Raw genomic sequence first — 26,991 nt, 5'->3', positions numbered from 1 at the left:
AGAGTGATAAATAGGTGACTAGAGAGAAGCAGACACCATGTGTTAACTTACAAAAAAAGCTTTTAGGAATATGAAGCATTCCCCACTGCCTGGTTTCTATTTTCTTTCCTCTAAGGATTATGTTTTAAACTTTTTTCTTGTCTGTCTGTTTATAGAAAACAAAGTTCATTCCATGTTGCGCTGGTGGGGACTATGGGGCTCCTAGTCCCTGCTTAACTGTTGGGTCTTCAGCCAGGTGGAGGGCAGGGCATTCTGCGCTGTTCCACATTTCCCCAAGGAGCAGTCATCGGGCTGTGGGTGTGGCAGCAGGCCACCTGTGCTGAGGCAGGGTCCCCTGCAACTGACTTTCTGATTTTCTGCAGATTTGTTAGCATTATAAACTCTGAGAGGAGAGAGGTCTTTGGAGAGGAGCCCACAAATGGTTTCCCAGGAGGAAGTCTTTTTATCTAGGTGAGGTGTGTTGTAGGGACATTGGTAGCCAGTTTTTAAAAACTTAAAAACAAAAAAAGTAAAAAATAATTCCAAGCATGAATTTCAAATAATGCAAATATGAGATTTTATATTGAATATAAAATTTTAAAAACTTGTTCTTAGTATAGAAGAATATTTGTGGAAAGTTTGGGAATCACAGACAAGTAAAAAGAATAAAAATTTGTCCTTAATCCCTCTACCCAGAGATAACAGCACTGTTATTTTGTTAACTGCATATACTGTTATTTAACTTTCACTCCACACACACACACACACACACACACACACTTTTTTTTTTTTTAAGAATTATTTTATTTATTTGAAAGACAGAGTTACGGAGACAGAGGTATAGCAAGAGAGAGAGAGGTCTTCCATTCTGCTAGATCACTCCCCAAATGACCACAGCTGCCAGAAATGGGCTAATCCAAAGCCAGGAGCAAGGAGTTCTTCCAGGTCTCCCACACGGGTACATGGCCCAAGGACTTGGGCCATCTTCTGCTGCTTTCCCAGGCCATAACAGAGAGCTAGACTGGAAGAGGAGCAGCTGGAATTCAAACCGGCACCCATGAGGGATGCTGGTGCTGCAGGCTGGGGCTTTAACCCACTGCACCACAGTGGCGGGCCCACACATTGTTTTTAAAAACAATTGGCGTGGCCAGCGCCGCAGCTCACTAGGCTAATCCTCCACCTTGCGGCACCGGCACACCGGGTTCTAGTCCCGGTCGGGGCGCCAGATTCTGTCCCGGTTGCCCCTCTTCCAGGCCAGCTCTCTGCTGTGGCCAGGGAGTGCAGTGGAGGATGGCCCAAGTGCTTGGGCCCTGCACCCCATGGGAGACCAGGAGAAGTACCTGGCTCCTGCCATCGGATCAGCGCGGTGCACCGGCCGCAGTGCGCCGGCCGCTGCGGCCATTGGAGGGTGAACCAACGGCAAAGGAAGACCTTTCTCTCTCTCTCTCTCTCTCTCTCTGTCCACTCTGCCTGTCAAAATAAAGAAATAAATAAATAAATAAAATAAAAAAATAAATAAATAAATAAATAAAAACAATTGGCGTAGCAGGTAAAGCCACCACCTGCAGTGCCGGCATCCCACATGGGCACCGGTTCAAGTCCCGGCTGCTCCACTTCTGATCCAGCTCTCTGCTGTGGTCTAGGTAAACAGTGGAAGGTGGCCCAAGTCCTTGGGCCCCTGCACCCACATGAGAAGACCTAGAGGAAGCTCCTAGCTCCTGGCTTTGGATCAGCACAGCTCTGGTCATTGTGGCCAATTGGGGAGTGAGCCAGCAAATGGAAGACTCTCTCACTGTCTTTCCTCTCTCTGTGTAACTCTGACTTTCAAATAAATAAATAAACCTTAAAAAAAAAAAACAACTGGGGTCCATATTACTCATAGTATATATAATCTGCTTCATTGCTTAGTATTTTTAATGTATTGTTATATGCAATCATTATTACTACTATTTGAGAGAAAGAAAAACAGACAAGAGAGCTTCCATCTGCTGGTTCATTCCCCAAATGCCTACAGTGGCAGGAGGACCAAAGCTACGATCTGGAAACTCAATCCAGATCACCCACAGGAGTGGCAGGGACCCAGCTACTTGAGCTGTCTCCTGCTGCTGTCCAGGGCATGCATTACAAGAAGCTGGAATCTGGAGTAGAGCCAGGACTGAAACCCAGGCACGCCTATGTGGGACGTTCTGGGCCTGACCAGCATCTTAACTGGTAGGCCAAATACACAACTCAGGATCATTTTTGGTCATTGCCTAGTATTCTTTTCTATGGCAAGATTCCTTTAACCATCTTTGCTTTATTGAACAGAGAATGTTACCTTTTTTCACTGGCATAAACAGTAATGATGCCTTACAACTGAATTAGGGCATATATTCCTTTTGGTTAAATTTCTGTAAATAGATAAAGATTCTAGACATTGATAGATCAAAAATCCATACTTTTGGATCCCTTTAATGACTCATGGATCCTAGGGATGAGAGAAACTGTCTTTCTCAAAGTGTTATCTACCTTCCTTTCATTTTATTTCACTTTATTCTCCAAGGTGAGGAATAATCATCATCTATGATGTGTCAGTCCCTAGGCTAAAACTTCCATCAGTTTTTATGTTTTCCTAATAAGCCCACCATGAAACAGGTGTTTAACCTAGTGATTAGATCATTTTATGCCTTGCCAGCAAAACTTTGGAGTGAAATTCTGCACTTTGGTTTCAGAAAGGGACAGTAATGTGCATGTATAGTATGCAAGGCTGAGGACAGCTAACAAGTTGTTTATACTTTGTGGAAAATGTTGGGTTGGAAGAGAAACTGGACATCCTTGACTCGGGCCAAAGGATTCTGGTACTCTTCTTTTTTGATCACAGGTTAACAATGATTCCAGAGAGTGCTTTGATGGCTTGCCTGTTGAGTTAGTTTTCTTGAGTGAAGAACAAAGGGAGGAGTCCTATCCAGCTTGAGACTTCCCAAGCCGCATTTTCATTAGCTCATCAGCTCCACCAGCTTTAGTGTCAGATACTCAGTATATGATCTGGCTATGGACGAGCGTAGAGCCAGCAGTCCAGCCCTCAGCCTGTACTGGTGATTCACAGGCTACCCAGGAATCTACCACATTCAGATTAAGGTAGGTCTGCACTCAAGTGCTGTGAAGGAGATATGCTGAATCTAACACCTCCAAATCTATACTCCTAAATCCTATGTTACTCCCCTACCCCTAAAGCCTGCTCTTCCTTCATTGTTCCCCTCCTTGGTAAATGGCAGCTTTGATTTTTTAGGTTTCTTTATGTCACAATTCTCAGGGTTTTTTTTTTTTTAAGATTTATTTACTTATTTGAAAGAGGAAAAGATTTTCCATTTGCTGGTTCACTCCCCAGATGGCCACAATGGCAGGGCTGAAAGGCTGAAGCCAGGAGCTAGGAGCTAGGAGCTTCATCTGGGTCTCCTATATGGGTGGGCAGGGCCCAAGCACTTGGACCATCTTCTGCTGCTTTTCCCAACCATTAGCAGGGAGCTGGATTGGAAGTGAAGCAGCTGGAACAGGAACTGGTGCTTTTATGAGATGCTGGCATTTAAAGCAGCAGCTTTGCCTGCTACGCCAACACACCAGCCCCTCAGGGTTATTCTTGATTCCTGTCTTTATCTTATGACTCTATATCTAACCCACCAATAATTAATGTCTGACTTAACCTTCAACATACAAGCAGATGCAATTCCTTCTTATCACTGTGCCCTAATTTGATTCATTGAAACCCCTTCTAACTGGTTTCTTCAGTTCCTCCCTCTTCCTGCTCCCAAGTCTATATTCAGACAGCACCAAGAATAATCTTTTTAAAAGATCGGGAAATTATGTCAGTTCTGTCTTCAAAATCTTCCAGTGGCTTTTCTTCTTACTTAGAGTAAAAGCTAAGGTTTTAAAAATGGCCTGTGATGACCTTCATGGTCTGATCCTCCCTCGATCCCTCCTCACTGCAATGCTGACCTCCGCTGCCACTGCTCTTTTCATTCCCAGTAAGTTTTGGTCACACTGATATCATTGCTGCTCCTTGGACAAATCAGCCACTTGTGCCTAAGGGTCTTTGACAGTGCTTTTTTTTTTTTTTAATATTTATTTATTTATTTGAAAGAGTTACACAAAGAGAGAGAAGGCGAGGCAGAGAGAGAGGTCTTCCATCCACTGGTTCACTCCCCAGTTGGCCGCAAAGGTTGGAGCTGCGCCAATCCAAAGCCAGGAGCCAGGAGCTTCTTCTGGGTCTCCCACGAAGGTGTAGGGGCCCAAGGACCTGAGCCATCCTCCACTGCTTTCCCAGGCCACAGCAGAGAGCTGGATTGGAAGTGGAGCAGCCAGGTCTCGAATGAGCACCCATATGGGATGTTGGCACTGCAGGCAGCGGCTTTACCCACTATGCCACAACACTGGTCTCCCCATTGCTTTTTTCTTAAACCTGGAATGCTCTGTTCCCAGATAGTCATGTGGCTTTCTCACTCCTTTTGGAATGTCACCTTATTAGAGAGATCTTCCCTGGCCATTCTGTATAAAGTGTTATCCGTGTTTCTTTTCATTTTACTCAGCTTTATTGTTCTCCATGACGAGGAAAAATAATCATCTACCATGTGTCAGTCCCTGGGATATATACTTCCATCAGTTTTTATGTTTTCCTAATAAGCCTACCATGAAATAGGTGTTCAACCAAGTGATTAGATACCCAGATCCCGTATTGGAATGCCTGGGTTCTAAGTCGGACTCTAGGCTTCCTGCTAATGCAGACCCTGGGAGGCAGCAGTGATGACTCAGTTATTCGGGTTCTTGCTACCCATATGGGAGACCTGGATTGAGTTCTTGGCTCCTAGTGGCCCAGCCCAATCCCAGCCATTACAGGTATTCAGGGAGTAAATTAGTGTGTACTGTGCCCTTTCAACTTCTATCCTTCTCTAATAAATGAATAAAATTTTTAAAAGAAAAGAATAAGCCTACCATGTAAGTGTTAGTACCCCCATTTAAAGAGGACACTGGAGCTCAAGAGTGAAGAATGATTTTTAACTTGTGTGCGTCATTCCAAGGATGAACTAGAAAATCAGTATGGATGTGTCAGAAGGACTCTTTAGGAACTTATGACCTTTTAGAAATCTAAGAATGTTTTAGATGTTTTCTCTAGATTCTGATGTTCACCACTAAGAAATGTAATATATCTCAAGGACTAGTCAGTAGCAGCAATTTCATTTCATGAGCAGTTTCATTACTGGTCAAGATTAGTCATGTATTTGGTCTAGCCTGATGTTCATTGAACAGAATTCACTGAGCATGTGTTGTCATATGACATGGGAGATCCAGTAGCAACATGTGTCACTATGAGTCTGGCCGTGAGGAGGTCTTGACATTTTGTTGAGCTGATAGTATTCCAATGAAGGTATTGCTTTAAGAGCACTGATGTGATATTAGTATATCATTATATTTCCCAGGCATGTTCTGTGTTGTAGGTTCCTAATTGTTATGGTGGGGGGATATGTAATCATATAAGGGTAAAACAGTGTTAAAAAGAGCCCATTACAGTGAGACTTCTTGGATATTTTAATGTTATAGTGTACATTTATAAGAAGGATAGCTTTGGAGCCAGCGCTGTGGCATAGCAAGTAAAAGCTGCTGCCTGCAGTGCTGGCATCCCATATGGGCACTGGTTCTAGTCTCAGCTGCTCCACTTCTGATCCAATTCTCTGCTATGGCCTGGGAAACCAGTGGAAAATGGATCAAGTTGTTGGGCCCCTGCACCCACATGGGACACCAGGTAGAAGCTCCTGCTTCAGATCGGGCTGGCTCTGGCTGTTGCGGCCATTTAGGGAGTGAATCAGTGGATGGAAGACCTGTCTCTCTCTTTCTCTCTTTGTCTCTCTCTCTACCTCGGCATCTCTTTAACTTTGCCTTTCAAATAAATAAACAAATCCAAACTTGCTTCTCTCTTGAACTTTGTAATTTACTGAAAATCTAAACAAAAAATGGTAGAAAACCCAGGTATAGAATAAGCAAGAAGTGAGATAGGTTTTAGTTTGTTTTAAAGATTTATTTATTTGAAAAGCAGAGTTACAGAGGTCTTCCATCCCCTGGTTTACTCCCCAAATGGCTGTGATGGCTGGAGCCAAAACCAAGAGCCAGGAGTTTCATCTGGGTTTCCTATGTGGTGGGTGGCAGGGGCCCAAGCACTTTCTCTGCTTTCCCATGTGCAATAGCAGGGAGCTCAGTTGGAAATGGACAGCTAGGACTTGAACCTGCATCTATATAGAATGCTGACATCACAGGTAGAGGCTTAACCTGCGGCGACACAGCACCAGACCCAAAAAATGGATTGTTATTGGAATTACCCAGAAGTAAGATAAAATGAGTATAGATTAGGGTAAAAGCAGTAGACTGAAGCCAACTGTACTTTTTTATTTAAAGATTTTATTTATTTATTTGAGATTAGAGTTACAGACAGTGAGAGATAGAGACAAAGAGAAAGGACTTCCATCTGTTGCTTTACTCCCCAGATGGCCGCAATGGCTGGAGCTGTGCTGATCCAAAGCCAGAAGCCAGGTGTCTCTTCCTGGTCTCTTCCTGCAGGAGCCCAAGGACTTGGGCTGTCCTCTTCTGCTTTCCCAGGACATAGCAGAGAGCTGGATTGGAAGAGGAACAGCCGGGACTAGAACCGGTGCCCACATGGGATGCCAGCACTGCAGGCAGAGGATAAACCTACTGCGCCACAGTGCCGGCCCCAAGCCAACTGTACTTTAAGAGAAACATCACAGATGTCGAAACTAATTGCAGTCAACAGGGGAGAGAAAGTGATCTTGCATTCTGTGAGTGACTGGTAGGTACCTAAACTTGGAGACAAAGTAGCTTACCCAAGGTAATATAACTAGTAAGGAAGTGTAGGATTAGAACTCCTACATGCATGACTTCAAACCCCATGTTCTTCATGGGGCTGGTGCTGTGGCATAGCCAATAAAGCCGCCGTCTGCAGTGTCGGCATCCCATATGGGCACTGGTTCGAGTCCTGGCTGCTCCACTTCCAATCCAGCTCTCTGCTGTGGCCTGGGAAAGCAGTGGAGGGTGGCCCAGGTCCTTGGGCCCCTGCACCTTCGTGGGAGACCCAGAAGAAGCTCCTGGCTCCTGGCTTTGGATTGGCGCAGCTCCAACCTTTGCAGCCAATTGGGGAGTGAACCAGTGGATAGAAGACCTCTTTCTTTCTGCCTCTCCTTCTCTGTATAACTCTTTCAAATTAATTAATTAATTAAAAAAATGTTCTGATGAGTGATTTAATGTCTAGGATATACTTCAGTCTGGGGAAAGGAGATAGATAGGAGTGTGAATGGGAAGGGAAAAAAGTTAGGAACAGTTGTTTAGCCTAGCAGTTAAGACACCTGCATTCCACATCAGAGTGCCTGGATTCAGTTCTCACCTCTGGCTCCTGACTGCAGCTTCCTGCCCCCGCAGACCCTGAAAAGCAGTGGTGATGGCTCAATTGGGTTCTTGTCACCCAGGTGAAAGACCTGTATTGAGTTTCATGCTCCTGCCTCTCAGCTTTGGCTTTGTCCCAGACCCAGCCCATGATTACAGGCATTTGTTGAGTGAACCAATGGATTGGAGCTTGGTTGCCAACTCCCTCACCCCCAGTTTATGTGTGTGAATATCTGTCTTTCTCCACCTCTTGAGAAAGAGAAAGGAGTTATCCAGTGTTTATAGTCTGTATCTTAGTCATTCCCCTCTGCGCTTGTATTGCTTATTCTTTGCCTTTCATAAAATTGAGATCATATAATATATGGTTTTTTCTTATTTTCTGGGGTTTTTAAAAAATTTATTTACCCAGCACCGTGGCTCAATAGGCTAATCCTCCACCTAGCAGCGCCGGCACACTGGGTTCTAGTCCTGGTCGGGGTGCTGGATTCTTTCCCGGTTGCTCCTCTTCCAGGCCAGCTCTCTGCTGTGGCCCAGGAGTGCAGTGGAGGATGGCCCAAGTGCTTGGGCCCTGCACCCCATGGAAGACCAGGAGAAGCACCTGGTTCCTGCCTTCAGATCAGCGCGGTGCGCTGGCCGCAGCACGCCAGCCACGGCGGCCATGTGAACCAACGGCAAAAGGAAGACCTTTCTCTCTATCTCTCTCTCTCACTGTATACTCTGCCTGTTAAAAAAAAAAAAATTTACTTATTTATGTGAAAGAGTGACAGAGAGAGAGGGGAAAGACAGAGATATTACATCTACTGGTTTATTCCCCAGATGCCTTCACAGCCAGGGCCAGGCTGAAGCCAGGAGTCTGGAACTCCATCCGGGTCTCCCACATAGGTGGCAGGGGCCCAAGTACTTGGGCCATCTTCTGCTGCCTTTCCTGGAGCAGCTGGGGTATAAACTGGTGCTTTAGTGGGATGCTAGTGTCGCAGGCAACAGCATCTTAACCCACTTTGCCACAATGCCAGTCTCCATCATTTATCTTTTTTTTTTTTTTTAAGAATTTATTTATTTTTACTTAAAGGAGTTACACAGAGAGAGGAGAGGCAGAGAGAGAGAGAGGTCTTCCATCCGATGGTTCACTCCCCAATTGGCCGCAACGGCTGGAGCTACGCCGATCAGGAGCCAGGAGAGCTTCCTTTGGGTCTCCCACGTGGATGCAGGGGCCCAAGGACTTGGGCCATCTTCTACTGCTTTCCCAGGCCATAGCAGAGAGCTGGATTGGAAGTGGAGCAGCTGCAACTCAAACCGGTGTCCATATGGGATGCCAGCGCTTCAGGTCAGGGCAATAACCCACTGCGTCACAGCACAAGCCCCCATCATTTATCTTTTAAGATACTTCACAGTGCCCGTGAATTTTTTTTTAATTTATTTATTTATTTGGAAGGCAGAGTTACAGAGAGGCAGAGAAAGAGAAGTCTTGCATCTGCTAGTTCACTCCCAAATGGCTGCAATGGCCGGGGCTGGGCCAGACTGAAGCCAGAAGCTCATCCAAGTCTCCCAGGGCATTTGAACCACCCTCCACTGCTTTCCCAGGCGCATTAGCAGGAAGCAAACCAGTGTCCATATGGGATGCTGGTGCTGCAGGCAGCAGCTTAACCTGCTATATACCACAGTGCTGGTCCCAGAGTCCATGATTTTAAAAGCTCACTTGAGAGGCCGATGCTGTGGCACAGGAAACTTAAGCCTCTGCCTGTGGTACTGCCACCCATGTGGGCCCCGGGTCGTGTTCCAGCTGCTCCTCTTCCAATCCAGCTCTATGCTATGGCCTGGGAATTCAGTAGAAGATGTCCCAAGGGAAAAGGCAAGGACAAAGCCACCCACAGAGCCCCTGAGCAACAGCAGTACTGCCAGCACCTTGATTGTAGACCTTCCGACCTTCAGAATTGTAAGGTAATAAATTATATTGTTTTAAGCCTTTAAATTTGTGGTAATTTGTTACTGTAGCAGTAGGAAACTAGTACTCTCTTCCAAACTGGAGAATTTTGTCAGGCTTTTCGATATTTACCTTTCCTGCAGCGTTCTTTCTCCCTCCATTTTTAATTCATTCTATTATGAAACATACATAGGTTACCACAAAGCAAGCAACCCTATAAACACCAAGCAAATCAAGAAATAGGAGAAGACAGTGGCAGTTAGTTGCCAGTTCCATTCAGTTTGTGTTGGAGTTCCTAGCCAGTACAGGAAGACAAGAAAAAGAAATAAAAATACTAAAAGAGTTATTAGGAAGAAATCAATGAAGCTATCTTTATTTGCAAATAACAATGCATAGAAAACCCAAAATAGCATAAGGATAAATTATTCCAGTTAATAAGTGAATTTAGCAGAGTTTCTGAATATAAGTAAGGTCAGTATACAAAAATCAATTCCATATCTGCATACTAGCATTAAACAGAATGAAGTTTGTTTTAAAGTTGCTTTTTTTAAGAAGGGCAGCTGTGAATGTTCTCTTAATGACCTGTCTCCAGCTATACTCTGTCATCTGGCAACAATTCCTTGTGATTTATGGCAGATGGATGCCACTTCCCCATGTAACAGCTATTGAGTGTTCTGCATACTACAGCCTTAGCAGTGAACACAATAGACAAGGAAGGCTTCATGGAGCTGGAAGGGTATACTTTGTGTGATCAGTTTGATCACTTCTATTACAGTGTTGGAAATAGGGTTATCTAACTCACAATTCTGTGCTTTTTTTTTTTTTTTTTTTTTTTTTTTTGACAGGCAGAGTGGACAGTGAGAGAGAGAGAGAGAGAGAAAGGTCTTCCTTTTGCCGTTGATTCACCCTCCAATGGCCACCGCGCTGATCCGATGGCAGGAGCCAGGAGCAAGGTGCTTTTCCTGGTCTCCCATGGGGTGCAGGGCCCAAGCACCTGGGCCATCCTCCACTGCACTCCCTGGCCACAGCAGAGGGCTGGCCTGGAAGAGGGGCAACCGGGACAGAATCCGGTGCCCCAACCGGGACTAGAACCCGGTGTGCCGGCGCCGCTAGGCGGAGGATTAGCCTAGTGAGCCGCGGCGCCGGCCCAATTCTGTGCTTTTTAATATTAACTTTATTTATTTTTATTTAAAGATTTATTTTATTTACTTGAAAGACAGAATTAGAGGTGGAGACAGAGAGAGAGGTCTTCCATCCACTGGTTCACTTCCCAGATGGCCAAAACAGCTGGAGCTGCGCCGATCCGAAGCCAGGAGCCAGGAGCTTCTTCTGGGTCTCCCAGTGGGTGCAGGAGCCAGGGTGTTAACCTGCTGTGCTACAGGGCTGGCCCCAACTTGATTTATTTGAAAGAGTTACAGGAAGAGAGGGAGCCAGAGAGAGTGTGAGGTCTTGCATCCACTGGTTCACTCCCCAAGTTACCTCAGCAGCCAGAGCTGAGCTGATCCGAAGCCTGGAGCTTCTGCTGGGTCTCCTAAGCAGGTGCAGGGGCCCAAGGACTTGGACCATCTTCTACTGTTTTCCCAGACCATAGCAGAAAGCTGGGTTGGAATTGGAGCAGTTGGGACTCGAACCAGCACCCATATGGGATGCCAACCCTACAGGCCAAGGCTTTAACCCACAGCACCACAACACTGGCCCCAGAAATACATGTTTTTAAAGTTTCTTTTACAGGCTGGCTTTTGGCCTAAGCTTTAAGATGCCTGCATACCACATGAGATTACCTGGGTTTGATTCTCAGCTCCATTTCCCTGCTAATGGAGACCCTGGGAGGCAGCAGATAATGGATGGCAGCAAGTAATGGATGGGTCCCTGCCACCTATGTAAGTGACCTGAATTGAGTTCCCATCCGCAACCACCTTGGTCATTGGAGGAGTGAACCAGTTGATGGGACTTCTGTGTCTCATTCTGCTCTCAAGTTTTTTATATTGTAAAAATAATCTTTTTTGGATTACAAAATAGAAGTTCATTTTAAAAGTATTTTAAAAAATCAAGATTAGCAATTAAAAACAAGATTTCCTTGATCCAGACATAACCACTGGTAAACACTTTATTCCTTATTCTTCCAACCTGGATGGATGGACATATGGATAGCTGAAAATATGTGACTTTTTTGCTTTTTAACAAAATGGAATCATTTCTTAAAGATTTTTGACAGATAAGAACAAAATGCTCTCCAAAAAAAAGGTTATACCAGTTAAACTATAGAAAATGAAGTTTTTTGTTTTCTTACATTCTCACTAATTCTGAATAGTTTAACTTTTTATTATCTTTCCCTGAGATGGGGGGGAGATCCTTCTTGCTTTGATTTTCATTCTTTAATTATCAATAGGGTTGGGTTTTCTCTTAAGTATTGTGCTTGTTGCTTCTATATATTGGTGTTATGTTTATTATAAATTGCCTCTGTGTCCTTTGCCCCTTGTAGCATTGGAATGCTCATCCGTATTTTTTTCTTAATGGTACTCAATGAAATGAGAACTTTTAAAAACTAAAAGCAGAGGTGTAACAATATTATATTGACAATAAGAAATGTTCCCTTGGGGCCAGCACTGTGGTGCAGCTGGTTAAAGCCCTGATCTGCAGTGCTGGCATCCCATATGGGCACCAGTTCGAGTCCTGGCTGCTCCACTTCTGATCCAGCTCCCTGCCAATTCACCTGGGAAAGCAACAGAAGATGGCCCAGGTCCTTGGGCCCCTGCACCCACATGGGAGACCCAGAAGAAGCTCCTGGCTCCTGGCTTCAGATCGCTCAGCTCCAACCTTTGTGGCAGTTTAGGGAGTGAACCAGTGGATGGAAGACTTCTTTCTCTCTCTCTGCCTCTACCTCTTTCTGTAACTCTGTCTTGCAGATAAATAAAATAAATCTTAACAAAAAAGAAATATTCCTTTGACTGTCATGCGAGATAAGATCTTTCCTTTGTTTTCATCCTTTGTGAGTTTCTCCTTAGACCTCCCTATCAGTTCAAAGATATCTAAAAAAAATCATATCCAGTCAGGTATATAGAAATGAACTATGAACTGGATCATTTCCTTTTCTGTTTCGCCTATTTAATCCAAGGAGCCCCTTGTGTAGTTAACCTTAGTAAAAATTATATGTTGTTTTTTATTTATTTTTTATTTATTTTATTTATTTATTTATGTTTTTTTTTGACAGGCAGAGTGGACAGTGAGAGAGAGAGACAGAGAGAAAGGTCTTCCTTTGCCGTTGGTTCACCCTCCAATGGCCGCCGCGGCTGGCGCGCTGCGGCCGGCGCACCGCGCTGTTCCGATGGCAGGAGCCAGGAGCCAGGTGCTTTTCCTGGTCTCCCATGGGGTGCAGGGCCCAAGCACCTGGGCCATCCTCCACTGCACTCCCTGGCCACAGCAGAGAGCTGGCCTGGAAGAGGGGCAACCGGGACAGAATCCGGTGCCCCAACCGGGACTAGAACCCAGTGTGCCGGCGCCGCTAGGCGGAGAATTAGCCTAGTGAGCCGCGGAGTAAAAATTATATGTTGTTTTGAAAAGTATCCAGATGGGGCCAGCATTGTGACACAGCTAGTTAAGCTATAGCCTGCAGTGCCAGCATCCCATATGGGCCCTGTTCAAGTCCTGCTTCTCTACTTCTGATCCAGCTCCCTGCTAATGTGCCTGGGAAAGAGTAGAAGATAGCCCAAGTGCTTGGAACCCTGCACCAATGTGGGAGACACAGAAAAAGCTCCTGGCTCCTGGCTCCTGGCTCCTGGCTTTAGCCTGACCCAATCCTGGCCATTATGGCCATTAGGGCAGTGAACCAGTGAATGGAAGATCTCTGTCTCTCCTTCTCTTTCTCTGTAACTCTGCCTATCAAATAAATAAATACATCTTTTAAAAAAATAAGAAAAATACCTAGGTTTATATCTAGAAAATGTAACAAATTCAGGTTTTTTTAACCTCTTCTTGTTCTGGATGCAATAAAAATCTTCATTTAATGCATTATTTTGCCAGTGGCCCTTTGGTACTGACCATTTATGTTGTATATTTCTCTGCACCTCCTTCATTGTTGCCCTCACCTATTTTAATGCTCTTATCTCTATGAATTGGTTATACATTTATGAAAATATTTTTAAAGATTTAATGATTTGAAAGAGTTACAGAGAGGCAGAGGCAGAGAGAGAGGTGTTCCATCCACTGGTTCATTCCCCAAATGGCACAACATCTGGAGCTGTACTGAACTGAAGCCAGGAGCCAGGAGCTTCTTCCAGGTCTCCCACATGGGTGCAGGGGCCCAAGTACTTGGGCTATCTTCCACTGCCTTCCCAGGCCATAGCAGAGAGCTGGATCCGAAGTGGAACAGCCAGGACTTGAACCGGCACCCTTATGGGATGCTGGTGCTGCAGACGGGGACTTTAACCTGCTGTGCTACAGCACCGGCCCTAAATTTATGAAAATATTAATTACCACTTCTCTCTACTCCCATTCAGATTATATCAGTTATTCCTAATTTATAAGTCTACTTCCTCAAATGGACCCTGTTGAACTCAGTTACCTTATGCTCAGGCTACAGATAGATCAGTGACCATGTTGTCCAAGGATAGTAATTCTCACACTTTTGCATTCATCAGAATCATGTTTGAGAGTTTGTTACAACAGCCATTACTGGGCCCATGCTGAAAGTTTCTGATTAATGGGGAGGAGGAAAGACTGAAAATTGCATTTCTAACACACTGCCAGATGGTGCTGATGGTCTGGGTTCCGCACATTGAGAACCATTGCTCTTTAGGAACCTTAGGACTAACATCGTAGCAATTAGGCAAAGAATTTGGCCCAGGTGAAAATAAAGATTCCAGGTATAAGTAGTCTTCCTAATTCTGTCTTTGAGTTTGGAATGTAGAGCGTATTACCTGAGAGCTTATAAATTTTGCCTTCAACTTGCCGTAGAGTTTTCTGAACTCTTCAGATCGAAGTTATACTGAACATGCTATAAATGTATGTGAAGAGTCTCAAGTCTGGATATCCTTTCCCAAGAGGACCCTGAGCCAGATAGCCAACATGCAGTGAGTGCTTATCACATTCTCAGCACTGTGTTCATGCTTACATTACTTCATTTAAATTTCACAGAAGCCCTATGGGAATTTGAACTACAGGAAAGAGCTTACCCAGGATGATACAGCTAAAAATAACAGAATCAAATCCAAGCAATTCAAGTTTAGAGGCATACTCTTTTTTTTAATGAATTTAAATGTTTTTTAATGTTTTATTCATTTGTTTATTTGAAAGGCAGTTACAGAAAGGGAGAGGCAGAGAGAGAGAGAGAGAGAGAGAGAGAGAGAGAGAAAGGTCTCCCATGCTCTGGTTCACTCCTCAAATGGCTACAACGGCTGGGGCCAATCCGAACTCAGAAGCCTGGGTCTCCCACGTAGGTGCAGGGGCCCAAAGACTTGGGCCGTCTTCTACTGCTGTCCCAGGCCATGGCAGAGAACTGGATTGGAAGTGGAGCAGCCGGGTCTTGAACTGTCACCCATATGGGATGCCGCCACCACAGCAGGCGGCAGCCCCACCAGCTACACCACAGCAGGGGCTCTAAGGCACACTCTTTGTTTTTTGTTTTTTGTTTTCATTTGACAGGTAGAGTTAAGACAGAGAGAGAGTCAGACAGAAAGGTCTTCCTTCCGTTGGTTCACCCCCAAATGGCCGCTACAGCCGGTGCTGTGCCGATCCAAAGCCAGGACCGAGGTGCTTCCTCCTTGTCTCCCATGCGGGTGTAGGGCCCAAGCACTTGGGCCTTCCTCCACTGCCTTCCTGGGCCACAGCAGAGAGCTGGACTGGAAGAGAAACAACCGGGACTAGAACCCGGCACCCATACGGGATGCCGACACCACAGGCAGAGGATTAACCAAGTGAGCCATGGCGCCAGCCCCCATAAGGCACATTCTTAATTAAATAAAAATATGGTAGTAGAGTGATTGAACAAACATATTAACTCAGTACTTCTAGTTCTCCTCTTGACTTTGACAGTTTTATTTTTCACTAGAAGCTTGATTTCTCACCAGGAGCTTGGGAACTGTTGACCTGGTTTTAGGGAGATGATCTGATCTTCCCAGAATAGTTTTAAGGATGAACAAAGAAGTAAAAGTTTGTATGAGTGGAATGGGACGCCCAGGTTGAACTTGCCTGCGTGTCTCCCTTGGGGTTGTACTTTTTTCAAGTCTTGAAATGTCCTGAATTCAGACACCTGTGTCTCTTTGGAGAGAGAGCTTGACTGTTTTTTGTTCTAAGACAAACCCTTGATAGTACTGTAAGGAGTGCCAACTGCATTCACAGGATGATCTACATTGTTTTGAAAGTGTGTCCAAGGGCAGAAACCTAAGAGTAGTGGCAGTACAGCTTCTAAGGACCAGAGGTCAGGACGCTGTCGTAACCTCTAAACTTCGCAGGCAGGATTGCTTGTAGATGAATGGTGTCTTGAAGCTGGCTGATGGGGATGACTGGGACATGAAAACCTGAAGATAAGCTGTGCAGTGCACCCCTGCCTTTCTACCCACCTACCTATCTACATACAAACAGTCTTTGGCTCCAGACTTAGTAAATATAGATCCAAATTAAAAACTGAAATTGGTAAAAGGAGGATATACTACAATTAGAGAAAAAACTATTCTGCCTCAGTGTTTCCTGTCCTATTCTTTTTTCTTTACTAATATAATTTCCTCATACATAAACGTACATATTTTGCTTCATAATTTTAGGTAATTTATAGTTAATACCTTTACTTTTATTTGTCAGCTTACTGATATGTTATTTTATTTTATTTTATTTTTAAAGCTTTATTTTTATTTATTTGAAAGAGTTACAGAGAGAGGTAGAGACAGAGAGAGAGGTCTTCCATCCGCTGGTTCACTCCCCAGATGACTGCAATGGCCAGAGCTGAGCCAATCCGAAGTCAGGAGCTTCCTCCAGTTCTCCCAATGAGCGCAGGGGCCTAAGGACTTGGGCCATCTTCTACTGCCTTCCCAGGCCATAGTAGAGAGCTGGATCGGAAGAGGAGCATCAGGATCTCAAACCAGTGCCCATATGGGATGCTGGCACTGCAGGCCAAGACTTTAACCCTCTGCGTCACAGCGTCAGCCTGTCTTATATGTAGTTTTAATTAATTTATTTTAAAATTTGTATTTATTTGAAAGACAAGAGAGTTACTGAGGCAAGCAGACAGAGGGAGAGATTTCTGTCTGAGAGTTCATTCCCCAAATGCCCATAACTGCCGAGGCTGGGCCAGATCCAAGCCAGGGCCCTGGAACTCAGTCTAGATTTCCCATGTGAGTGGGAAACTTGAGCCATTACCTGATGTCTCTCAGAGTATGTGACAGTAGGAAATTGGATCAGAAACAGAGCAAGTACTCAGACCCATGCACTCTGATACAGATTGCAGGCATCTAAGTGGAAACTTAACTGCTATGCCACACATCCACCCTGGCATTGTGTTTTGTCTGTAGGTCACTCTTTTTGTTGATGACTGATATTCCATTTATGGATATATCAGTTTATACATTCAATTGATGTTGGACTTTTGGGCTGTTTTAATTTTTTGATTGTTAGTAATAAAGATGCCGTGAACATTAATATACAAGTCTCTCATGGGCATGTTTTCATTTTTGTTGGGTAAACATCTAGGAGTAGAATTGCTTAGCCTTATAATAAATACAAATCAAATTTTTTTTTTTTTTGACAGGCAGAGTGGACAGTGAGAGAGAGAGACAGAGAGAAAGGTCTTCCTTTTTGCCGTTGGTTCACCCTCCAATGGCCGCCGCGGACGGCGCGCTGCGGCCGGCGCACCGCGCTGATCCGATGGCAGGAGCCAGGAGCCAGGTGCTTTTCCTGGTCTCCCATGGGGTGCAGGGCCCAAGCACCTGGGCCATCCTCCACTGCACTCCCTGGCCACAGCAGAGGGCTGGCCTGGAAGAGGGGCCACCGGGACAGAATCCGGAGCCCCAACCGGGACTAGAACCCGGTGTGCCGGCGCCGCTAGGCGGAGGATTAGCCTAGTGAGCCACGGCGCCGGCCCAAATCAATTTTTTTTTTTTTTTAATTTTTTTTTTTTTTTTTTTTGACAGGCAGAGTGGACAGTGAGAGAGAGAGACAGAAAGAAAGGTCTTCCTTTGCCGTTGGTTCACCCTCCAATGGCCGCCGCTGCAGCCGGCGCACCGCGCTGATCCGATGGCAGGAGCCAGGATCCAGGTGCTTTTTCCTGGTCTCCCATGGGGTGCAGGGCCCAAGCACCTGGGCCATCCTCCACTGCACTCCCTGGCCATAGCAGAGAGCTGGCATGGAAAAGGGGCAACCGGGACAGAATCCGGCGCCCCGACCGGGACTAGAACCCGGTGTGCCGGCGCCGCAAGGTGGAGGATTAGCCTATTGAGCCACGGCGCCGGCTCAAATCAATTTTTTTAAGATTTATTTTTTATTTATGTGAAAGGCAGCATTACAGAGAGGGGAGGAGAGACAGAGAGAGAGATCCGTCCATCTGTTGGTTCGTTCCCCAAATTGCCACAACAGCCAGGGCTGGGCCAGGCTGAAGCCAGGAGCTCAAGACTTCTTCCAGATCTCCCACATGGGTGCAGGAGCCCAAGCTCTTTGACCATCTTCTGCTTTCCCAGGTGCATTTAGTAAGAAGTTGGGTTGGAAGTGGAGCAGCCAGGTCTTGAACTGGTGCCCCTATGGGATGCTGGCGTCGCAGGAAAGGCTTAACCTGCTACACCACAATGCTAGCCCCATTTAATGGAAATTACCAAATTATTTTCTGAAGTGATTGCGCTGTTTTATACTCCACTAGCAATGTATGAAAGTCCCATTTGCTTTACATCTTTGTCAACACATTATATTTCTAATCTTTATAATTTTTTTTTTTTTGACAGGCAGAGTGGACAGTGAGAGAGAGAGAGAGACAGAGAGAAAGGTCTTCCTTTGCCGTTGGTTCACCCTCCAATGGCCGCCGTGGCCGGCGCGCTACGGCCAGCGCATCGCGCTGATCCGAAGCCAGGAGCCAGGTGCTTCTCCTGGTCTCCCATGCGGGTGCAGGACCCAAGGACTTGGGCCATCCTCCACTGCACTCCCGGGCCATAGCAGAGAGCTGGCCTGGAAGAGGGGCAACCGGGACAGAATCCAGCGCCCCGACCGGGAGTAGAACCCGGTGTGCCGGCGCCTCAAGGCGGAGGATTAGCGTAGTGAGCCACGGCGCCGGCCCTCTAATCTTTATAATTTTAGCCATGGTAGGTGTGAGGTAGTATCTCATTCCCGATTAATGATGAACATCTCTTCATTACTCTGTTGACAGTTCATGTGTAGATGCTCCTTGACTTAAACAACGGGGTTATATGCAGATACATCCATTGTAAATTTGGGGCCATTTAAACTGCTGTGACGTAGCAGGTTAAACTGCCACCTACAGCACTAGCATCCCATATGGGCACCAGTTTGAGTCCCAGCTGCTCCACTTCCAATCCAGCTCCCTGCTAATGTGTCTGGGAAAGCAGTAGAAGGTGGCCCAAGTGCTTGGGCCCCTGCCACCCATGTGGAAGACCTGAATGAAGCTCCTGGCTCCTGACTTCAGACTGGCCCAGCCCTAGTTGTTATGGCCATTTCGGAAGTGAGCCAACAGATGGAAGGTGTCCCTCCCTCCCTCCCTCCCTCCCTCTTTCTCTGTAACTTTGCCTTTCAAGTAAATAAATACATTTTTTTTTAAGTAAATTGAAAATACTGTAAGTCAGAAATGTATTTAGCCTGCCTAACCTACCAAACACCGTAGCCTAACAACACAGTACACTAGAGTCTTGGTTGTTTGGCCTCATAATTGCGTGGCTTACTGGGAGCTTTGACTCCCTGTCCCTGCCCAGCATTGCAGGAGACTACTGTATTGCATACTGCTAGCCCTGGATAAGGACTAAATTCACAGTTCAGCTTCTACTGAATATATGTTGCTTTATATATATGAAGTGTATAGATAGATAGATATAGCTTTCATACCATCATAAAAGTTGAAAGATTGTTAGTCAAGCCATTGTTAAGTCAGAGGCCATTTGTGTCTTCAGTTGGGTAAATGCCCAAATCTGCTGACCATTTGTAAATATAGTGATATTTTCTTATTGGGTTGTAAGAATTTTTTATGTATTCTGGATACAAATACTTGTCAGATATATGAATATGTCCCATGAATATTTCTCACTGTATATGGCTAGTTTGCCCTTTTTTGTGTTTGTTTATAGAGTCTTGAATTTTTTATTTTGGTAAAGTTAAATTTTTCAGCATTTTCCTTTATGATTAATGTGTTTTTTGTCTTAAGAAATCTTTGCCCAACCCCTGAAATCATGAAGATTCTTCTCCATTGTTTTTTTTTTTTTTTTAATTTATTTATTTATTTGAAATTCAGAGTTACACAGAGAGAGGAGAGGCAGAGAAGTCTTCCCTCCGATGGTTCACTCCCCAGATGGCCGCAACGGCCGGAGCTGCGCCCATCTGAAGCCAGGAGCCAGGCACTTCTTCCCAGTCTCCCATGTGGGTGCAGGGGCCCAAACACTTGGGCCATCTTCTACTGCTTTCCCAGGCCATAGCAGAAAGCTGGATTGGAAGAGGAGCAGCCGGGACTAGAACCAGCACCCATATGGGATGCTGGCACTTCAGGCCAGGGTGTTAACCCACTGCGCCACAGCACCGGCCCCCTTCTCCATTGCTTTTAACCTTACATTTCACTTCTGCTTTTGTCTTAACTGTACTGATTTCTATTTTATTATTATTTTTATTAGTTGTTCTAGGACTTAAAATTAGCATCCTTAACTTTTCAGAATACATTTAGGAACGATATTGTACCACTTGATATTTCACACTTTATACTTCCTGCTTCACACCTCACAAATGTAATAACCTTCTGACAATGTAATTCCATTTCCCCATTCCCCACTTGTTTTGTGCAGTTGTTTTCTCTTAGTTTTCATATGTTCTGAGCCCTACTGGACTGTTATTATTTCTGCATAAGGAGTTAGTTGTCTATAAAATAGAACCAAAAAGAAAACATAGACTTATGTTTATCCACTTATTTGTTGGTGTTTTTCATTCTTTTTTTTTTTTTTTTTTAAGATTTTTTTTATTTAATTATTTGACAGGTAGAGTTACAGTGAGAGAAAGAGACAGAGAGGAAGGCCCTCCCTCCACTGGTTCACTCCCCAAATGGCCACAACGGCCAGAGCTGCGCCAATCCGAAGCCAGAAGCCAGGTGGCTCTTCCTGGTATCCCATGCAGTTGCAGGGGCCCAAGCACTTGGGCCATCCTCCACTACCTTTCCCAGGCCATAGCAGAGTGCTGGACTGGAAGAGGAGCAACTGGGACTAAAACCTGGCACCCATATGGGATGCCAGTGCCACAGGCGGAGGATTAACTTATGCACCCTAGTGCTGGCCCCTCATTCTTTTCTGTAGATCCTAGTTTCCATTTGATACCGTTTTTATTTAGCCTACAGTTTATCAGTTTGACTAGTTACAAATTCCCATAACCATTATGTATCTTAAAATGATTTTCTTTTTTCACCTTGTTTTAAAGGTTTATTTGCTTTCTTGTACTGGATGTAGAATTATAGATTTTTTTTTCTTGTAGCATTTTCAAACAGTGATTCTGTTATCTGGCTTCCACTGTTTTCTCATGAGAAGTCAGCAGCTGTTCTAATGCCCCACTTTGTAACGTATCCTTTGAGAGAAGCTGCTGCTTTGAATTTTTTCTTTTTATCTTTGATTTTCAGAAGTTTGATTTTGAGGTATGTATTGGGTGTAGTTCTTTTTACATTTGTCTTCCTTGATGTTTACTGAGCCTTGTGGTGTTTTTCATCAAGTTTGAGCTGTATTTCAGAGATGATTCTTTCTTCTGCCACAGTTACCCTCTCTTCTTTCTGGAAGTTTGTGTATGTTAGACATTTTGCTATATTCTTAGTCCCACAGATTTGTAATACTTCATTTTTCTAAAGTGTTTTTTTCTCTCTGATCTTCAGATTTCTTGATTTCTGTTGATCTGTCTTCAAGTTCACTGACTTTTCTGCCATTTCCATTATGTTGTAAATTCCTCTAGTGAAACTTTTACTTTACTGTTTGTTCATTATCTTACTTTTCAGCTCAGATTTCTGATTTGTTCTTTCTTCTAATTTTTGCTTCTCTACTGACATTTCCTGTTTGTTCACTCATTAAGATCATATTTTCCTTTAATTCTTTGGACATCTTTCTCATTAATTTTTTTGGACATCTTTGTAATAGTTGTTTTAAAAGTTTTGCCAGGGGCCAACGCTGTGGTGCAGTAGGTTAAAGCCCCAGGCTGCAGCGCCAGCATCCCATATGGGCACCAGTTCGAATCCTGGCTGCTCTACTTTGATCCAACTCCCTGCTAAGGCACCTGGGAAAGCAGCAGCAGATGGCCCAAGTGCTTGGGCCCCTGCATCCATGTGGGAGACCCAGAAGAAGCTCCTGGCTCCTGGCTTCGGATCAGCTCAGCTCTGGCCGTTAACAGCCGTTTGGAGAGTGAACCAGCAGATGGAAGATCTCTTTCTCTCCCTGTCTCTACCTCTCTCTCTGATTCTTTCAAATAAATAAAATAAATCTTTAAAAAAAAAAAAAAAAAAAAGGAAGAAAGAAGAGATTTGCCAGTTCCAACATCAGGGTCATCTCACATTTGATTTCTGTTGAACATGGATTGCATTTTCCTGTTTTTTGTTTTCTCTTGCTTTGGATAATTTGTTGTAGAGACCTTAGATCTTCTTATTCTCTTCCTCTGGAGAGTATTGTGGATTTTTGTTGTTGTTGTTTAATTAGTTTAACTGGTGGATAAATTACTGCCTGATCATCTTGAACTTGTGTTATTAGTAAAGATACATAGTAAACCCAGAGTATTTTCTAAATCCGAATAACTTGGCAGTAGTCAGTCTCTGGGCTATTTCTATGCAGATTCAGGTCTAACTGTATGATATGACCCTTCCTCACGAAGAATGCTGAGTGTTGGCTATTCTAACATCTCTTCATCTGGCAGTGTTGTAACTCTGTCCCCAGGCAGCACTGCTGGGCCTCTGATATCTCTGTGTTCTACCTTCAACTCCATAGCAGCTGCAATCTGGAAAGTTTTTGGTGGTCTTGGCTGGCATATGCCATCACTGGCATTCTCTTGAGGACTTCCACATGCACTCCATGCCCTTTCTTTGTACAACGTCTTCCTGTCCATTTCCCTACGCACAGATTCCAGCTACTTTGACTGCCTCAGGTTCTGCTGTTACCTCCTCAGCTCAGCAGGCTCACCATAATTTGACCAGCTTTCTGGGTCATTATTGGGGAATTATCCCAAAGCAGAGGACTGGATAATCACAGGTCCATCTTGTGAGTTTCTGTTCTCTCAGGGATCACTGTCTTGCATCGCCTATTGTCCATTGCCTAAAAAAATTGCCTCATATGTTTTATAGCTGTTTATGATGAGCAGACTATGCCAGCTACTCCATTATGTTCAGAAATAGAAGATGACTTTCTAGTTTATGATAGAAGTCCAGCAGTGCTAGAGGAAGTTTTTATTGTTCTAGAAGTTGACCCTTACTTTCTGTAGTAATCTATTGTTTTTAAGATTTATTTATTTATTTATTTGAAAGGCAGAAGTTTTAGAGAGAAAGAGAGAGATATCTTACATCTGCTGGTTCACTCCCTGACTGGCCGCAACAGCTTATCCGAAGCCAGGAGCTACTTCTGGGTCTCCCCCCCGTGTTTGCAGGGGCCTAAGCACTTGGGCCATCTTCCACTACTTTACCAGGCACATCAGCAGGGAGCTGGATTGGAAGTGGAGCAGCTGAGACTGGAACTGGCACCCATGTGGGATGCTGGTACTGTGCTGCTGGAGTTGGCTTAACCTGTTGTGCCACAGCTCCTGCCCCAGTTCTTTATGTGCTTTATATGGTTATACTTTGTTTTGTATATTGCTAATATTTTTCTCCTGATTTAGCTTGTTTCTATAATCTTGTTTATAGTTTTTACATTGTGCAACTTAAATTTTTAAGATTTTTAAACTGACAATGATTTAACATATTTATGGGTACAATAATAAAGTTTTTATAGAGTCCCCCATGGCTCTTTTCTTGTGTAATTTCTGAGTTATCTTTTCATGGATCCTTCATCTTCACACACACCTGTACTTGTTCTTGCTGATTGTTTAACTTGATTTCTCTAAAAAGGAAAGTTTCTAATTAAAAGATTCACCATGATTTATCCAGGTTTCCATTGGAATTTTGACTCTGAAGGAATGACTGTTGCTTTTAACTGCTCCAAATACTGAACAGAGGCTTTTAAAGGTTTGATGTTTTTGTAGAGTTTTTTGTTTGTTTGTTTGTTTTTTGCAATATTATTGTCGGTGACAGGAGAAAATGGAACTTAGCTGCCTAAGAGTAAATTGAAATATTTCTTACTTACCAATAAACTCAGAAATAACCAGATGAAATCACGTAAAACCTCATTCGTTGTGAATGCTTATCTAGTACTACTTTTTTTCTTATTTGGCTCGTGCATACATACCCTCTAAAATGAAGAAGAGAAGAATGAGAAACTGTTCTTAATTCTAGAGTGCAGAGGAAAACGTGGTTTGCATATGTGCAGCAGAAAGCCTTGGAAGGTTGGAATTGCACAATGAGTGTAGGTTGAGCAATTGCTTAACAAGGCATACACATTGGGGGTGTCCTTTGCTCTTGTGCAATTAGGGAACTCCAGAGCTGCCTGAATAGGGATAGGGGATTTCCTTTTTATTTTTTACATGCCACTTTTTTTTTTTTTTTTTTTTTTTTTTGACAGGCAGAGTGGACAGTGAGAGAGAGAGAGAAAGAGAGAAAGGTCTTCCTTTTGCCGTTGGTTCACTCTCCAATGGCCGCTGCGGCTGGTGCACCGCGCTGATCCGATGGCAGGAGCCAGGTACTTCTCCTGGTCTCCCATGGGGTGCACGGCCCAAGCACCTGGGCCATCCTCCACTGCACTCCCTGGCCACAGCAGAGAGCTGGCCTGGAAGAGGGGCAACTGGGACAGAATCCGGTGCCCCGACCGGGATTAGAATCCAGTGTGCCGATGCCGCTAGGTGGAAGATTAGCCTAGTGAGCCGCGGCGCCGGCCTTTTCATGCCACTTTAAAAATTCACTTTTACCCTTCTTTTCAGTTCCTTTTATTATTCATTAAATTCTCACTTATTTGCGGTTTCTGTTTTCCTTTTCTTCCTTTAAGGGATTAATGAAACATCCACATTTCTCCACCTCTGTGACTTTGAGTAGAAATGACCTGGGCAGGAGTCTGCTGGTGGTTGGGGCAGAGGTAACTGTTGGCTTAATGGTTTTTGATTCAGCTGATTTTGTGTGTCTGATATGGGTCACAGTCAGTCAGCATTCCCTAATTTCTTAATAGTAGAGTTGTGCAAATTTTGTAAAATGAGTGCTCTCTGAAATTTTTGCCTGCTTTACTTTCAATGGTGATTGGCACCTCCTGACGAAGATCAGCTGCAGACCTTATTAGAAAGGCGAAGGCATAGGAGCCTGTCAGTAAGGTCTAGAGCTAGATAAGACTGACTTTGGCAAAAGGAAAGTCCTTGTTTTCTCCCTTCTTCCCTTTGGCATGCTCCCTCGCACCCGTGTCTGATGGTATTTGGTGAGCATGCGGCTGATTCTCTTTCACCTACCTTTGGGGGTACTGGCATCTGTTCCCCCTCATCTTTGCTCTGTTCCAGAGGAACAAGAGAGGTAGTTGGGTCAGAGTGCCAGAAAAGCAGAAGTATGTGGATTTCATAGCCGCATATATGAGTGTTTGTGGGGCAGGGAACTTCTAATGGAAAACATTTGTGTTGCATCAAAAACAGCAAGGCCTGGGTAGAGTCTGTCTGCTCTGTCTGTCAGTCTGTTCCCTACCCGCGCTAGTCATTGTTCTCCAGGGAGTCTCCGGCGTATTGTGGTTTCTTCTGCTCTTGCTAGCCCCTGATCTTGCCAGAGTTTGTGTGTCATGGGTGGCCCCATGCACAGTTTGGAGTGAGACTGCAAGGGTGGTGACTAACGGCTTTGAAGGTACTGAAGCCCACATATGGGCATCAGGATCCTCTTGAGGACTAGCCTGAGGCAGGGGAGGGTCTCCAGCACAGACAGTGGGACAAGCATTCTTCATTCAGGCAGATGCTTTTTCAGTCCCTGCTTTGACTGCTGGCAAGGCGTGAATGGGAAGAATGGAGACAAGAGGGAAAGCTTGCTGTTTGGGCTTGCTGTTTCATTTGTAAATGCTCATAAGGGATGCACCTGGGTACCCAAGGTAGCATCTGACAGGTTGTGTGGCTGGATGCCCTTTGGGAAATACAGAAGAGAAAGTGCTCATTTCCCTGAGGATAGTGTCACTCCAAGATATGAGGGACTTGTAACTTGAGCCATTTCTTTTTCTCATTCCAGCTTCCCTCCCTCCCCGAAATTCACATTTGTTCATCATTTAAAAAAAAAAAAAAAAAAAAAAGAAAAAAAAAAAAAAAGCAGCAGCTCAGCTCAAAGTTTTCTGGGTCCCCAAGAAGGTACTTCAATGTGGTTTTCACATTTCAGGTTTTTGGCCAGTGAATAAGATTGAGCAGAAATGCTCCTTCCCCTGATAACAATACATTCAGATGCAAGATCAGGAGCATGTGGATTAAAACCAGACGGTGGATGATTAATACTTTAGGTTATAGAGGTAGACACGACAGCTTCCTCCATTTAAATGAAAAAGCCCTTTCTGTGCATGCGTATGTGTGCATACGCTTATGCTTGTGCTCTGGGAAGGTGAGACCTCAGAGTTTCTAGCTTAGCTGTAGTTTCCAAGTACTGTTTCCTTCCTCTCTCGAAGCACCCAAGAAGCACTAGAAGGACTATGTCGGGAAGCAGAGGTGTGAAAATCAGCCACTACCCTGTGACTGGGAATACATTCTCTTTTTCAAGCTAACTACTTTCACAGCCCTCCAGGTAACGCTACAATGTATGTTTTTATCCACACAACCTACCTGCTCCCCATAGTCATGTGACCTCATTATAAGAAGTATATTTTTTCTTTCCAACTATTGCACTTTTGGGAGATTCCTTTCATTTCATTATTAGATAATAATGATATTAAAAGAAGCTGTATTATTTCAGGAATATTTTATGTTTTTAACCCCACTCACTGAAAACATAGATTTCTTGGAGTACTTTTAATTAGAAGTTGGCAGGTGTTTGTTTGTTATTAAAAATGTGTTTCAGGATTTATTTTTATTAGATTCTGTGTACATTAACCCATTTGGGCCAGGAGGCCTCTGGTTAGCCTAGGCCTCTGATTTCCCCTGTGATTTAAACTTGAATACACTTTACTCTTTGCAGAAACAGAGACCTCTGCCCCAATGAAACAGGAAATGAAGGGGGAGGAGGAAAACCAGGCTGGAACTTGGTGTCTTTTTATCTGCATAAAGAGGGTTGCACTATCCCCAACAATGAAAAGTTTTGGGGGACAGAGGGCATAAAGTTTCTTTTCTTCCAACAGAAATCCGGGTCTATTTTAGTGTTACTTCTGATTTCAGGATGAAAGTGGAATCTTTCTCAGCCCTGTCACACTGGCTGCAAATCACAGGATGGAGATGTTCCGCTTCTCTAG

The 26,991-nt window shown here is 44.3% G+C and overlaps 1 protein-coding gene across 12 annotated transcripts in view; it reads left to right on the top strand.

Moving 5' to 3' along the window:
- SMG6 (SMG6 nonsense mediated mRNA decay factor) overlaps nucleotides 1–26,991 on the top strand; it is a 262,938-nt gene that overhangs the window by 141,439 nt on the left and 94,508 nt on the right. The window contains exon 1 of one of the 12 annotated variants that reach the window (XM_051824503.2): nucleotides 7,186–9,336. The exons of the other annotated variants lie outside the window; for them this stretch is intronic. Coding sequence (XP_051680463.1) covers nucleotides 9,106–9,336 — 231 coding nt within the window. The 5' untranslated portion in view covers nucleotides 7,186–9,105. Of the gene's footprint in view, nucleotides 1–7,185; nucleotides 9,337–26,991 lie in introns of those variants that run through there. 12 annotated transcript variants of the gene reach the window in all.

This window comes from Oryctolagus cuniculus, chromosome 17 (assembly GCF_964237555.1).
Source record: "Oryctolagus cuniculus chromosome 17, mOryCun1.1, whole genome shotgun sequence".
Lineage (NCBI taxonomy): Eukaryota > Metazoa > Chordata > Mammalia > Lagomorpha > Leporidae > Oryctolagus > Oryctolagus cuniculus.
The sequence above is the reverse complement of the archived record's forward strand: the minus strand, read 5'-3'. Positions and strand labels throughout refer to the sequence as shown.